This window comes from Leopardus geoffroyi, chromosome A1 (assembly GCF_018350155.1).
Source record: "Leopardus geoffroyi isolate Oge1 chromosome A1, O.geoffroyi_Oge1_pat1.0, whole genome shotgun sequence".
Lineage (NCBI taxonomy): Eukaryota > Metazoa > Chordata > Mammalia > Carnivora > Felidae > Leopardus > Leopardus geoffroyi.
The window spans coordinates 70,831,684-70,847,513 of record NC_059326.1 but is presented as its reverse complement, the minus strand read 5'-3'; the positions used below and the strand labels follow the sequence as shown (position 1 = coordinate 70,847,513).

The window sequence follows — 15,830 nt, the reverse complement described above, 5'->3', positions numbered from 1 at the left end:
CCTGCTAAATCTTTTCCTTTGATGTTTTTGTTTTTCTAACGGCCTCATTATTTAAATGTGAAATGTGCTTACTGCAAAGTATAGACAAATAAAAATTTTATAGGAAAACATTCTATCAAAGCAGTAAGTTGGCTTTGTAAGTTTTAGTCACTAAGCTAATCGGTTCACTGAAGGAAAAGTAACATTGAAGACGCTTAATTCTGATCAACAAAACTAGCCTAGTTCTGAATCCAGAGTTTTTTATAAACCTTTTCTTTGTTTGGTCAATCAGTCTATCTCAACTGTACTTTAACAGTATTATACATAAAAAACTAAATATACTGCAAGAGATGTAGAAAATAAATTTGAAAGGAACTTCTCTTAAATCTCTATGTGAGAAGGTAAAAATAACCAGAGCTCCTTCATGCTTCAACACCGACAGGTTAGTTGTTTTAAAACGGGATATCGACCTAAAACTATTGAGTAAGAGCCCATATCATACGAACAATAGTTAATAATTTTAGTGTCAATTTAGTGTAAACAGTACCTGATTTGTTCTCATAAGCAGCAAGCACTGAGCCCCTAACATACAAGATGAATATTCTTATAGGTATACGCAGACTAAAGTTTCTGAAATCATCCCAAACTTCTATTTCCACATAAATGTTTTTTAATTAGTCAGATGAATGTGAAAGAGAAATAGTTATTTCTTAACTCTAAGAAATAAAACTGTGAAATCCAAATTAAGACAATGTAATCACAAAGGGGAAGATCTGCTAGTCATTGTTAATGTATAAATAAATACAGACTTAAAAAAAATACTGTATTTTGAAAAACAGGTCAAAAACATAAAATCCTTAATGACAATGTAGTGGGCCCATATTAACTACTAGACTTACACCATTTATCTGGCTAGATATGCACAACTAAAATTTCTATTACTGCCTAATAGTGAAAATTCCAGGTTTGTCACAAGACCTAGGAGGCTGGAGTTTCATTTAGATCAACCAAGAAAATGTTATATAAACAAAAATCAGTAAAATCTGATAAAACAGTGAAAACCATTTTAAAATACCATTGGTAAACAGATTTCTATTTATAGACTCTCCTTGAATATACAATAGGTAATGATGCAATGCAGACATTTTTACAATATTTATTAAGATAACAAATTTATAAATTGAAAGACTCAGAGGCACATAGTTTAAAAGGCCAATACCATGGGAATAATGAAGTCAACACAGAAAAGAAGATATGAACAGTTACAACCAAGACAAGATTTTTTTAAAAGCCACATCCCCCCAATAAACACATCATATGAATCATCCTTCAAAATTACCATGATAAAAAGTCATTTCCTTCAAAGAAAAATAATTCTTTCCACCTACCGTGCCTAGAAAATCCTATTTACAACGAACTGTCCTGCATTTCATCAGTACTGTTTAATATGGCCTCCTCTATTCTGTCATTAGAAGTATTGAAAATTTTATAGCTATTGTATTTACAAATGCACATAATATTTAAATTTGCTCTTCACTGAGAACAACTGAATATATACTTAATCAAATCACAATACAAATGTTTTAGTGTTGAAAACACATTTTGTGGGGACAGGTGTACGGGAAGAGGTGTATTTAGAATTATGTTGTTTCTGAAGGATTACTAGGCCAATAAATCTGATAAAACTCAAGGTAGTCACAAAAACAGGTCTTTGTTGATGAAGAATTTAATTTATTTCTGTTTTAACTGGACACACTGGCTTCTTCAGTCAACCTTCACCACACTGTATATTTTGGTAACAAACCAAAAGCATGCAAAGAAGCCAATTGTTCCTATAAAAGAAAAAAACAAAATAAACTCTTTTCCCAAGGAAATCTCATAATTTACACAAAAACACAGACTTAAAATTATTGGTTCCTTAAAAAAAGCCACAAAACTATAAACTATTACTTACCAGGAATATACCACAGGTCCATAAATTCTTTGAAACTTACACCACTACCTCAAATTTCTTACGGAAATTGATAGAACTTCTTATACTTTTAAGATTACTACCTAAACTTTCTATAATACATTTTTTCTTATTACATGCAAAAAACCTGAAATTAAAATATGAATAGGATGCCAATTTTCCTTTCCTATTTAATACTTCCTTATCACAAAATGGAAAACTGCTATGAGAATTAATTCAAGGTCTGATATGAATACCTTAAACAGTGTATCAGATTCATATAATAAGTAGGGATTATTTTCTAAGTATTGTTACAGAGAATTATCAGTTTTCAAAGAACCATAATAAAATTAAAATTTTTTAAATTTAAAGTGTTTAAAAGGTGATACAATTAGGATAATAACAAAGATGCACCCCACTGAATACGAGAGGTGGTGTGGTGTCAGAGGACAGAGCAGCTGTTGTGACTGTATTATCCTTGCACTAGTCAACGGAAATCTCCAAGCCCATTTCTTACAAAACAGAGATAATTTTATCTGCCCTAGGTAGAGTAAATGAGACGATTCATGAAAAAATACGTGCTTTGGTTTTCGAGTATCTTCATCAGTCTAGATTCCAAAAAAAATGGAAAACCAGACAGGTGACAAAAATGAGACTTAGTTAAGTAACTGTCTAATAGCCACATGGCTGGTAAGCAGGATCAGAATGTAAACTCACCTTTTCTGACTTCAAATATAGTGTTATTTTAAACTTTACCATGCTTAGATAAATTCAGAGACTCTTGTCTTGTAAAAGAATATTTGCTAACTTGTGAACTGCCTGACATATTTTTAAAACCTGGAATTTCTCCAGAATTACCACCTGAGAATAGTCAATAAGTGGACATGCAGAAGAATACAGAAGGAGATGCACATATCCTTGTGGCAGGTATGTGTATGTATATATATATATATATATATATATATATATATATATATATATATATATATTTAAAGTTCCAACCTTTTTTCTTTTTATTACACTTAACACAATGGTGAAAAGTATTAATGGAGATTTTCTAAGTCAAGAGACTATACAGGGGACCTTATTATGGGAAGTAGCAGCATTGTTGTTCTCATACATCATACATGTACCCACTATGTACCATTGTGTATGTTTTAGAGGACATAAAAATCTACATTTTGGATATTCAAAAGACAATTATTAAGGTTTGTAAAGAGGCTGGGGTTAATTTTAGAAAAGTAATGGTAAAACATAAAAGTACTTAAACAACCTTATGCTTACCAAGAGCTTTAAGATAATAAAGAGAAAATATTCTAAGATGAGAAAATACATTTGTCATCACACTGGCAACCCTAGGTAAGTTAAGTTTCTTTTGTTCTTAACAAAATACTTTTAGTATTTTATTTTGTCCTTAATAGGGATAAATATAATATACATACTAAAAGTGGCATCTTTCCTTATGTAACAGAATATTTTGTTTTGTAAAACAGATTTACTTAAATAAAATGGTGTCAGTTTGGAGTACTGAAATAAATACAGATGTACCACACTTTAGAAAAACGCAAGACGCTGAAAGCGTTCACCATTCCCCAGCAGAGAATCTTTCCCATAAACTGAAATACACCCAAAGTTACTGGTTTAACTGGTTGATTCAATTTGAGGTGGCTCCAAAATTTAGATTACAAAGTTTGTTTCACTCTGAATAAATAAACTGTCACTAAAAATCAAGAACAATAAAGAGAGGTGATAAACTACACAATAGGTAAACTATCGTATCACATGCCTGGAAAAATAAGAGACATTCACTAAGATCACTACTTTTTGTGTGTAGGCAAGGAGTAAATTCTTCTATATATGCTTTTACAGACATACAGATCCATATGCACAACAGTAATTGCTCGTTTCAGAGGCTACACTTTGTTTTGCGGATCACTGATTAAGATTTATGGCTGTGGACCTAGCTATGTGTTACGTAGCACTAAGACAAGCACCCACCACATACACCAACCCCCCCTGTATCTGACCAATGACCTGGAATACAGAATCAGTGTAGTAAGAGCCTGAACCTCCTTACAGCTGATACAGCAACAGGGGAACTTCCAAACCCCATCTAATTCTCTCAAATGTTAACAGATGACTAAAAAGCAGAACAGTTCTCATTTACTTTTAATTCCTTTTTCCTTTTCAGATCCTATATTTCCTCACACAGCATGCAACACAATCTAAGATAAAATTATAGATGCACATTTTTTGTGAAAAAGAAAGGTCCCACAATTTTCTTTTTTTAGTTTGGTTATCCCACAAATGTTTACCAAGCAGCTACTCTAAGCGCTCTAAGACTCAGAAAACTTTTATCCAGGTGAAGAGATAAGGCACACATATATAAAATAAGTACCAATACAGTACAATTTCCCATTAGGTACTTATATATTTTAAAGTGGAGATATAAACTTGTAGTTTAAATTTCTAGAGTAAGGGGTATTCTATGATTGTCTTTTCTTGGTAACATTTATTCTCAATTTCATCTTGACTTCACCCCTTCGATTTCTACTTATCCCTAGACTTAGACAGCTAAAGCTTTCACCCTATCTCTGAAATGAGCTTAAGAAGCACTGTACGATTAACAGGTTAATAGGGGAAAACTTTTGACAGGTATGGGCCCAGGTACCCCTGGACTCATAGCACAACAATGGACATTGTTTAGCCTTCTTCCTTTAGGTTCTGTTTCCTCTTTGGTTTATTGACATCCACCTCACAGCAGGGCCGACCAAACAATGCTCAGCTGCACTTAGGACTAAATATAGGAGTGCTGAGTAGTAGAAGCCCAAGGAAAATATTTATAAATAATTTGCCTAAAAACTTATTAACTAAAACTAATCATTTTAATTCTTACCTGTAAAAAGAAAGAAGATCAAAACCATTATCATGGTATAGCCAAAGTACAGAATTGTACTTGCCGTTCCTGTGATTTGCAGTTTTGAAAAGAAGTAGTGTACTGCATATATTAAGAAATAAACTGCAGTAAAGCCACTGGTAAGGAATGAACGCCACTGCCAATGGTAATCCTAGGTAGAAAAGAAAAAGTTAAAGAACAAGAATTACTTTCCAATTACTAATTACATGTAGCAGAACAAAGTTACAAAGCAAATGCAGCTCTGTGACACAGCCCCAAAACCTAGCTTTGCTATCATTTCCCGTCTTTTTCTCCTACTGAACTTTGCCCATTTCCCTGCTCACTGAAGATGCTAAGAAGCATTCCCTACTTTTGGTGGAACTACTTCAAGTTGGGCTAAAAACACATGGAAAAATCTTAAATGGTTTATGAATAATGAAGCATTAGACTGTACTTTAAAATGTACTCTTCCCAAAGAAAAGCAATGCACAAGATCTTACTTACATAGTTCAAAATTAATATTATTTATCTTATACTCTGGTCAACTCTATGTTAGGAAGAAGATTATCCTATTAAAGCCTGGTTGAAATCTATTTTCAGTTGCGAGTAACATAATTTAAACAAGGTAAGTTTTAAAAAGAGCTCTTCTTACTTTTACATAAAGTAGTTTATAGCTTAGCAGGAGATCTCTTAAAAGAAAATACTTCACTCTTTCCTACCCCGTAGAATATGTGAAAAATTAAATATATTTAAAAAGTATGCCAGCATAAATTAGAAAATCTTATGGAGTCCACACACAAAAACTACTATAGCAAATAAACAAATTTAGCAAAATTGCAGGGGTACAGGAAAGAAATGAAAATCAGCTGTGTTTTTATACACTAATGATGAACAATCTGAAAAGGAAATTTAAAAAAAAGTCCATTTACAACAGCATCCAAAAAGAATAAGATACCTAGGAACAAATTTCACCAGGAACATGAAAGACTTATACACTGAAAACTACAATACAAAACATGCCAAAAAAAAAAAAAAAAAAAAAAATTAAAGACAAATAAATGGAAAGACATTCTGTGTCCATGGACTGGAAGACTTGACACTGATGAGATGGCAATACTCTTCTAAGTGATCTCCAGATTCAATGCAATTCCTATCAAAATTCCAACAACCCTTTATTACAAAAAAGGAAAAGCTGATCCCAAGTTCATAGGCAATTGCAAAGGGTCCTGAATAGCCAAAACAGTCTTCACAAAAGAACAAAGTTAGAGAACTGACCCTTCCCAATTCCAGAATTTATTACAAAGCTATGGTAATCAAAACAGTGTGGTACTGGCATAAAGACACTGTATATACCACTGGAATAGAATTGACTGAGAACCCAGAAATAAATCCACACATCTATGGCCAATGGATTTCCCACAAGGTTGCAAGACCATTCAATGAGGAAAGATTTAGTCTCTTTAACAAATGGAAAAACTGGATATTCACATGTAAAAGAATGAAGGTGGATTCCTAACTAATTACCATAACCAAAAAATAAACTCACAATGGATCAATGACCTAAATATGTAAGCTAAAACTATACACTCAGAAGAAAACATACAGATAAATTTTCATTACCTTGAATTTAGCAATGAATTCTTAGATATGGCAACAAAAGAAAAAAATAGATAAATCAGATTCTATCAAAATTACAAACTTTTGTGTAAAGGCCATTATCAAGAAAGTAAAAAGACAACCTACAGAACAAGAGAAAATATTTGCAAATCATTTATCTGATAAAAGTTTAGTAGTTAGTATTCAGAATATATACAGAACTCTGAATTATATACAGAACTCTTACAACTCAACAAAAAGATAAATAACCCAGTTCATAAATGGGCGAAAAATCTAAACAGACATTTCTCCAAACAAGATACACAGATGGTCAACAACCAAAGAAAAGATGCTCAACATCATTAGTCACTGGGGAAGTGAAAATCAAAACCACAATAAGATACAACTTCACACCTACAAGGATGGCTATAATTTTTAAAAAACGGCAAATAGCAAGTGTAGGTAAGGATATGGAGAAATTAGAACACTTGTGCATTTCTGGTAAGAATGCAAATGGTACATCCACTGTGAAAAATACTTTGGTGGCTCTGCAAAAAGTTAAAGAATTACCATATGACTCAGTGATTCCACTTTAATGTATATACCCAAAAGAACTGAAAACTGGTACTCAAAACAAGTATTTGTATATGAATGTTCATAGAAGCACTATTCCCAATAGCCAAAAGGTGGAAACAAATCTAATTTCCATCAGCAAATGACTGGATAAACAAATTAGGGTATAGCTATACAATGGAATATTATTCAGTTATAAAAAGGAACAAAGTACTGAATCTTGAAAACATTCTGCTACGTGAAAGAAGCCAGACACAAAAGGTCACATATGACTCCATTAACATGAAATGTCCAGAATAGGTAAATCTATAGACAGAAAGCAGACTGATGATTGCCAGGGTTTTGGAGGGAGAAGGGAATGAGAAGTAATTGCTTAATGGTATGAGGTTTTATTTAAGGGTGATGAAAATATTTTGGAACTAGAAAGAGGTGGTAGTTGTACAACACTGTAAATGAACGTAGTAAATGCCACTGAATTGTTCACTTTAAAATGGTTTAATTTTAAGTTATGTGAATTTAACCTCAACTTTTAAGAAAAGCATCTAAGTTTAACAAAATTAGATTTACTCTCCTATATAGAAAATAAATACAAAAGAATGATTTAATACAACCCAGATCTTCAAAAATCAAATATACATAAGAGTGCCATCATTTTGCCATGACTATAATTCATTACAGTGTAACCACTCTAATGTTTTAATGAATACTCCCACTTAAAAATGTTTTATATTAAGGGTGCCTGTGTGGCTCAGCTGGTCGAGAGTGTCCGGCTCTGGATTTCAGCTTAGGTCACAATCTCACGGGGATCGAGCCCCACACTGGGCTCCACAATGGGTTCAATGGGTGTGGTGCCTGTTCGGCATTTTCTTTCCCCTTCTCTGCCCCTCCCCCACTCACATGCATGCGCATGCTCACGTGCTCTCTCAAAACAAACAAACAAACAAACAAACAAACAAACAAATAAATAAAGGGGTGCATGGATGGCTCAGCTGGTTAAGCATCTGACTCTTGATTTTGACTCAGGTCATGATCTCACAGTTTGTGGGATAGAGGCCCGAGTGGGGCTCTGTGTGACAGTGCAGAGCCTACTTGGGATTCCCTCTCTCTCTCAAAATAAACTTTAGTGTTAAAAAAAAGATTTCAGATAAAAATAAACAAATTTTAAAAGAAAAACCGAGAAAATTAACATTTTAAATTTAAGCTCTAAATAAATATACTGAACTGAGATACTATCATAATCCAATCCTAAAAAGAGGTACATTTAATTGAGGAATGCAGGTCAATTTCTATCTTAATAAACACATATTTACAGAAATTATTTCAATTGATGGTATTCAAAGTTGTCTTATGCCAAAATTATAAATACTGGCTACAAATTAATACAAGTGAACATTGCTAATACATACCTCTGCACATAGGTGGAAATAGCAAAGAAGTATAGTTGCCTCTGAACATGTAATAACCAAAATGATAAACACCAGAAATAGGAAGCCAAACATGTAATACATCTGATGTGACCTATAATCAAACATGTCAAGATTAAACTATAAATCTTTTCTCTTTGTCACAGTAAATGACACAGTCTTTTCACCTTCCCTGAACTGGAAAATGTTTGCTTTTTCTCCCAACTAAAGACAACACAACCTCATAGGTGTGGATGGTGTAGGGGTAGGGCAAGGAGAGGAAAAGGTTTGGTAATGTCATTGGATTTTGCCTTCTCACTCAAGTAGAACCTGAAACTCTTATTTAGTCAAATATGCTTAGTCTAATTGTTTACTAGTGAGACAAATTTGATAAAAAAATTAATACACATGCAGAGCCAAACTAAAAAAGGGTCGCAGTTGGTATACATTGTTTCTTATCATATGTGATAAAAACAGCTGACTTTTGAAAATGTTGTAACAATCGGGAAGGAAAAGTCTGTTCCAATCACTAAAAAGCTCACATTCAATGCTGACTCCATGTTACTGCAAACCTTGGTACTTGCTGTAACATGTCACTGCGGTCATATTACGATAATACACTGCAGTGTATATACCCTAATAAAGTGGCTCAGAATTAGCACCATGAGTTTCTCCATGCAAATAAGAAATCAAGAGAATGAAGGAATCTTGGGATTAGTAAGAACTTTGAACGTCATCTACCTCCACCCTCCTCCCAATGCCTGATCAAATCAAATCCCCCATATCAAGGGCTCAGAGTATCTTCTCTCTGAAGCAGTACAGATCAGTTACTTAAGAACACAGGTATGGGGAGACAGGTTAATTTTCTGTCACATAGTAGCCGTGTGACACAGGTAAATTACTTAATATCCAAAGCTTCACCTCTGTCTCTGTAAAATGGGGATAATACCCACCTCACTGAGGTCTGAGGATTAAGTCAGAAGTAAGAATTAATAAGCACTCAATTAGTAACAGCTGTTATCACTTATTCTTTTTCTCATATGGAAAAGATAAAATAACCTTTGGCTCTTAAGATTTCTGATTACTGGAGATTTTACATGTATAAGATACAAATAGTCATCCATCCAGATAAACAAAAAGAGAAAGCTAATACTACATGTAATGGGAAAGGGGATAAGATGACTTCACCCTTAGCTTACCAGATACTATTTAGAATGAAGAAAAGCTGTATAAAGATGCACCCAAAGGGCAAAATCCCTCCCATGATAATACCAGGCAACGGCTTTGTGTAGAAGGATTGCTCAGGAATCTGACGTGGAATCTGATTGGTTCGAACTGGATGTTCAATGGCCTTTAGTAAAAAAAAAAAAAAAAAAAAAAAAAAAAGGATTCATAAATATTTATCTATTTAAAAAATTTTTCTCTATATTAGATTATCTGCCTGCTTTTTCTCAGCTTCCATGATGATAGTATTGGCAATATAAGTCTACTTAAGTCATCAAACTGAATTTTGTATTTAGAAGCAATGACCCCAGATACTATCAGGTATAATGTTCAGTCTGTCTAGTGGAACAAGCCATCACTGTTTCCAGCAGTTATCCATTAATGGCTTTAGGTAAAGTAAGAAATACATAGAAGGAGGTAATATAGTACTTAAAAATAACAGTTAAGACAAAGGAAATGTTAGGTTTTCCCTTTTAATGACATAATTATTGTAAGAAATTAGCTGATTCTGAAGTTACTGTCGATGAATTTTTATTTGGAGATGGGCAGTATCATCTTTACTAAAATCGTTCAATTCTACTAAGATTTAAGAACATAAAGGCAACAATGACTGGCTATATGAAGCTTTATGACCATAAGATACTGATAACATTCTCCCTTTTGTAACATACGACATGGTAGTATAAAAATAAATGAAATCTAAAGCACCAAAAACACAGCCAAGGGGAAACAGGGGTACAGATACAGAAATTCATTTTCTTGCAAAAAATTACAAAAGCATACTTTTATAGTTTTTGTGATGACATCTCAAAACTTAAAACTTGGTAGGGCACCTGGGAGGCTCAGTCAGTTAAGAGTCTGACACTTGATTTTGGCTCAGGTCACGATCACGCAGTTCATGGGATCAAGCCCCATGGTGGGCTCTGCACTAACAGTGTGGAGTCTGCTTGGGACTCTGACTCACTCACTCTCTCTCTCTCTCCCCCTCCCTGTCCTCCCTGTCCCTCCCTACTTGCATATACGCACTCTCTTTCTCAAAATAAATAAATTCTTAAAAAAAAAACGTATAACTGGTAGTCTCATTGAGAATATACTTCTGTGAAATAGATATACAGATAGAAAATCATTAGATCGTTCTTCAGTGTTTGTATTTTTAACAGGAATATTTTTAGAATGTCAAATACTTATTTATGTAATCAAAATTTTTAAATCATGCCAGGTCACTATTTGTGCGATATATATATTTTTATGCTATACAGATTTAGAATTGTAAATTAAGCAAAATGCCAAAGAATTGAAAAATCTTACAGTAGGCTGGCATGGTAAGTGCAGTGGAGACAATGAAGCAATGACAGTTTCTTCCAGGACATTCTGGGTCCCCTTCACAAAGTGTATGGCAATACATTATCTCTTTTAACCTTGTGGACTGGATGTTCTCAGAGAAAAGCAAGGACAGTGAAGTGAGAAGGACACTAGATAAATTCTCAGGGCACCTGGCTGGCTCAGTCGGTTAAGCATCCGACTCCGGCTCAGGTCGTGATCACATTGTTGTTTGTGGGTTCAAGTCCCCCTTTGGGAGCGCAGGGATAGTGCAGAACCTGCCTGGGATTCTCTCTGCCCCTCCCCCACTCACACACTCTCTCTTTCTCTCAAAATAAACAAACCTTAAAAAAAAGGTGGGGGGGGGGGGGACTAATTTTAAAAAAAGAAGAAAAGAAAAAATTTTCATTTTCCTCTTAGCCTGTGGGCAAAAGGAGGCAGCAGACGTGGAGAAAGACTGGAGGCAGGGAAGGACTGAGCTTTGAATATTAGCAGGAAATATTAGGAGGAAAACCATAGAAAATTTTTTGCAAAGCTACATGTTAAAAAAAATTACCACTGTCACTTTATAGTCACTTTTCTTACAGCTTTCCTCCTAACCCATATTCTTGGTTTACTTTGTTAAGTAATGTAGAAACACTTAATGCACTAACTTAAAACACTAAAAAAAGTTTTCAATAGTTTAACTTAGCATTTCGTTGTCTATTAATCTACAGTTTCCATTTACTTATAAAACTTTGAAATCTAAGTTTATATCTGTGACTTCTCTACCACACCCAAAATAATACTATTTTTAAGAATGACTGCAATCAAACTAAGAGGTCATCAATTTTCTATGAAATCCAGATCCCATAGGGTAAGTGTGTATCTTTTAGACATTTTTTTTTAAGACACTGTTCTATCTTTTAAGGTGGCATATGCTAATTTTCATAGCTGAAATTTATTTGAATAAACTAACACATAAACTTACGTTCTTCTTAAAACCGAAGTATGCACCAATAAATGTTAGAGGCACAGATATGCAGAACCAAAGGGCCAATATGGCAACCAATGTTCCAAAAGGAATAGCTGCTGAAGATCCTTCTCCCCAGAGAATCAGATTCATTATAAAGAAGTCAGCAAATACAATCCTGAAAGATACAATAGGCTTTTGGGTAAAACTTGAGTCAGAAGCAAAATGATATAGTACCAATCATATGTAATTAATATTACAATTTCTGTGTTACATACAAAGAAAATGAAGTTGCTGAGTAATGGGGTATATGAATTTAAAATTACTTTCTAGAAATTACCCAATTGCTCTTCAGATTGGTTTTGCCTGACTGAAATTCCCACCAGTAGCTTAAGAAAGTTACCTCTTTATGTATTTCATCGTGCTTTGGATTGTCAAATTTATTGTTTAATTTAAGTCCTGTTCACAACTGCTGTGGAGCATCTTGTGTCTATGGGTTTTATAGTTATTATTTCTGTGACTTGCTGGTTACATCTACTACTCACTTTTCATTTGGGGTGTACGTCTTTTCTAAAGTTATAGATGTGAGTTATTTATATATTCTAGCTACTAATAATTCCTTGTTAAATATCCCGTTCTCTGAGTTAATGGCTTTTTATGAACCCCAAACAAGTGAATATGTACACTTTATTTCCCTTCAGTCTTTTTTCTCTGAGTACATTTTAAAACATATGGCTGTAATCACATGATAATTGTTTCTACATTCCCCCCCCCACAGTTTTTAATGTGACCAGTTGTAATTTTCCCTTTATCCTTTGTGTAACTTATTTAAGAGAAGAAAGTCTTTCCTAACCTGGGATCGTGAACATACTCCTCTTTTTTGTTTTTTTTAAAGATTTTATTTTTTTTATGCAATCTCCACACCCAACGTGGGATTTGAACTCACAACCCCAAGATCAAGAGTCAGATGCTCCACCAACTGAGCTAGCCAGGCACTTCCATGAAGACACTCTTCCATATTTTCTTCCAACTGTTAAGCCCATTACATTTAGATCACAATCCCCTTGGAATTGATTGTGTGTGTGACTGGTAAGAACAGAATTTTTCTTCCTTCATATACACAATCAAGTATGAGCATCATCTAACACTTCCTCTGATTGGTGATGCCACATCTAGCTGCTTCCATGAATATATGGTCTATTTCTATGTTTTCTGTGCTAGTAGCTGCAGCACATTGCCAAACCCCTCATGCAGTCAATACTCTGATCAATTAACACGGTGAATTTGTATCTCGTACTGTGAAGGTTTTCTGTTGCTAATACTCCTTTCTGTTGTTGTTTTATAGCTGAAACTTGTTCTCTGTATACAAATTATATCACAAATAAATATGAGATTTTTATTAATATAAAGAAGCATTTCTCTCCATTCAATCCTTTTTTTTTTTTAATTTATTTATTTTAAGAGAGTGGAGCATGAGTGTGTACCAGTGGGGGAGGAGCAAAGAGAGGGAGAGAAAGAATCCCAAGCAGCAATCGCACTGTCAGCAAAGAGCCCAACTTGGAGCTCAATCTCATGAAAGGTGAGATCAGGACTTGAGCCTAAACCAAGAGTTGGATGCTTAACTGACTGAGCCACCCACATGCCCCTCCATTGAATAATTTTTATATTTATTATCAAATGTTTAATGTTATCAAATACCATTTTGTTGTGTCTACTGTAATAATTATATGTAGGTATTTACATAAAATTACATGAATTAATTTCATGTCATTAAATGGTACTTCTTTTCCTAGGCAAACACCAATTCTCCCTGCCCCCTTGGGTTCCTGGTACACTCTTATGTGCTTTTCCTCCCCCAACCCTGGCTTTTCCCTCATTCATTACCTCACTATCCTTCTGGTGAAAACCTAACAGGTTTTTTTTGTTGTTGTTTTTTTAAATGAACACCCACTTTTAAGGGTAGCATGAAGATAAATCAAAGAAGGGCTGATCAGAGATATAAAAGAACTGGCTTAGGATAATTTCTATGAAGCCAAAAAATGAAAGGCATTTCAAGGAGAAAGTATCCCAATGTTAGACAATGTAGAGAGATAGAGTGAAGACAGAGAAAATGATTTCTAGATTTAGAAATGCGGATATCATTGGTATTTGAGAGAAGTTTTCACTAAAGTCATAGGGGAAGAAAGAGTACGTGGGTTTATGTTGTGAATGTATGCTGAGAAGAAAATGAGAATAAAGGAGTGTGGAATATTTTTTCAAGGCAGTTTGTTGGGAATGTAAAAGAAAGAAGATAGTAGAGGGGAAGATGCTTATGGAGAAGCTCATTTTAGGATCTGGGAACCTGGTATATTTGTAGGAAAGACGATGAAACACGAACACTGAGAAATAAAAGATGCCAGAGATTAGGAGGAATGTCTGAAAGGCAAGTTTCTAAAGGAAATCACAGACTGCTGACTTGTCTTGGGAAGAAGGAGCACTTCTTTAGTTGATGGGAAAGAAGACAAAGGATTTGGCTGGAGAAAAAGCATAAAAATCTGAATACATCAGGGCGCCTGGGTGGCTCAGTTGGTTAAGCGTCTGACTTCGTCTCAGGTCATAATCTCCCAGTTTCAGACTTCCAGCCCCACATCGGGCTCTGTGCTGACAGCTCAGAGCCTGGAGCCTGCTTCAGATTCTGCGTCTCCCTCTCTCTTTGCTCCTCTCCCACTTGTGTTCTCTCTCTCTAATATAAACATTAAAAAAAAAAAAAAAAGATTCTTCCTCCCTCTGCCCCTCTCCCCTGCTCACCCTCTCTCTCTCTAAAATAATAAATAAGTAAATAAGTAAATAAATAAATAAATCTGAATATATCATGAATGGCTGAGAATCATGTCATTCTTCAATGGAGGTAATTATCTGAGGGAATATTTATCCCAAACATGTATAAACAATGCAACTATTGTTATTCTTTAGTTTCTGGCCTGCAAATGGAATGGCCTGGCTTTTAGATTTAACCTTTGGATTTCACTGTTGCTGCTAACTGCTCAGAGGCTGGTTCTTGTCCACCAGAAATCTGGGAGTTGGGAAAAAAGTGGGTTCTATTTCTAGGACCAGACACCGATCAGATACTTGATATCAAAAGCTATCTTCCAAAGAGTCACAATTATTATTTTTTTAAACGTGATTGTCATTTTAAAAAATTTTTGCTATATATTACTCTATTTAATGGAATAAACTCTAAATAAAGTGGCACTACTCTAAAAAAATTTTTTTATCTTTCAATTATAGTTGACAATGTTATATTAGTTTCAGGTGTACAATGTAGTGATTTGACAATGTCTGTACATTACTCAGTGCTCACCATGATAAGTAAAGTCACCTTTTGTTACCATATACTGTTAGTACAATATATTCCTTATGCTCTATTTTTCACCTCTATCACTTATTTATTTTAAACTGAAGTTTGTAACTCTTAATCCTCTTGGCCTATTCTGCCCATCCCTTTCCCCAACTATCCCCTCTGGCATCCATCAATTTTTTCTTTATATTTATGAGTCTACTTCTGTTTTGTTTGTTCATTTGTTGTTAGATTCCACAAATGAGTGAAATCACATGGTATTTGTCTTTCTCAGACTTATTTCACTTAGCACTAGGTCGACCATGATGTCACAAATGGCAAGAACTCATTCTTTTTTTTTTTTTTTATAGCTGAGTAATATTCCATTGTGTGTATATGTGTGTGTGTTACCACATCTTCTTTACCCCATTCATCTATCAGTGGAAACTTAGATTACTTAAGAGTGGCAATACTTTTGACAGAAATCTGAAAATGTTTGCTTGCCTGAATAATCTGCAAGCGAAAACACCTTCTTATGATTAGGTCAAAAGCTTTCAACGTAGCCTTATATAACAACATGCCAGACCAACTCACACAGACTAAGAAATAGACTTTTAAGA

The 15,830-nt window shown here is 34.3% G+C and overlaps 1 protein-coding gene across 1 annotated transcript in view; it reads right to left on the bottom strand.

The window, feature by feature from the left end:
• Positions 1 to 1,119: 1,119 nt before the first annotated feature.
• TM9SF2 (transmembrane 9 superfamily member 2) overlaps positions 1,120 to 15,830 on the bottom strand; it is a 65,337-nt gene continuing 50,626 nt past the window's right edge. The window contains exons 13-17 of the mRNA XM_045445073.1: positions 11,913 to 12,072; positions 9,598 to 9,749; positions 8,402 to 8,513; positions 4,827 to 4,998; positions 1,120 to 1,811 (exon numbers count right to left, since the gene is read on the bottom strand). Of these exons, the coding sequence (XP_045301029.1) occupies positions 1,744 to 1,811; positions 4,827 to 4,998; positions 8,402 to 8,513; positions 9,598 to 9,749; positions 11,913 to 12,072 (664 nt within the window). The 3' untranslated portion in view covers positions 1,120 to 1,743. The remainder of the gene's footprint in view (positions 1,812 to 4,826; positions 4,999 to 8,401; positions 8,514 to 9,597; positions 9,750 to 11,912; positions 12,073 to 15,830) is intronic.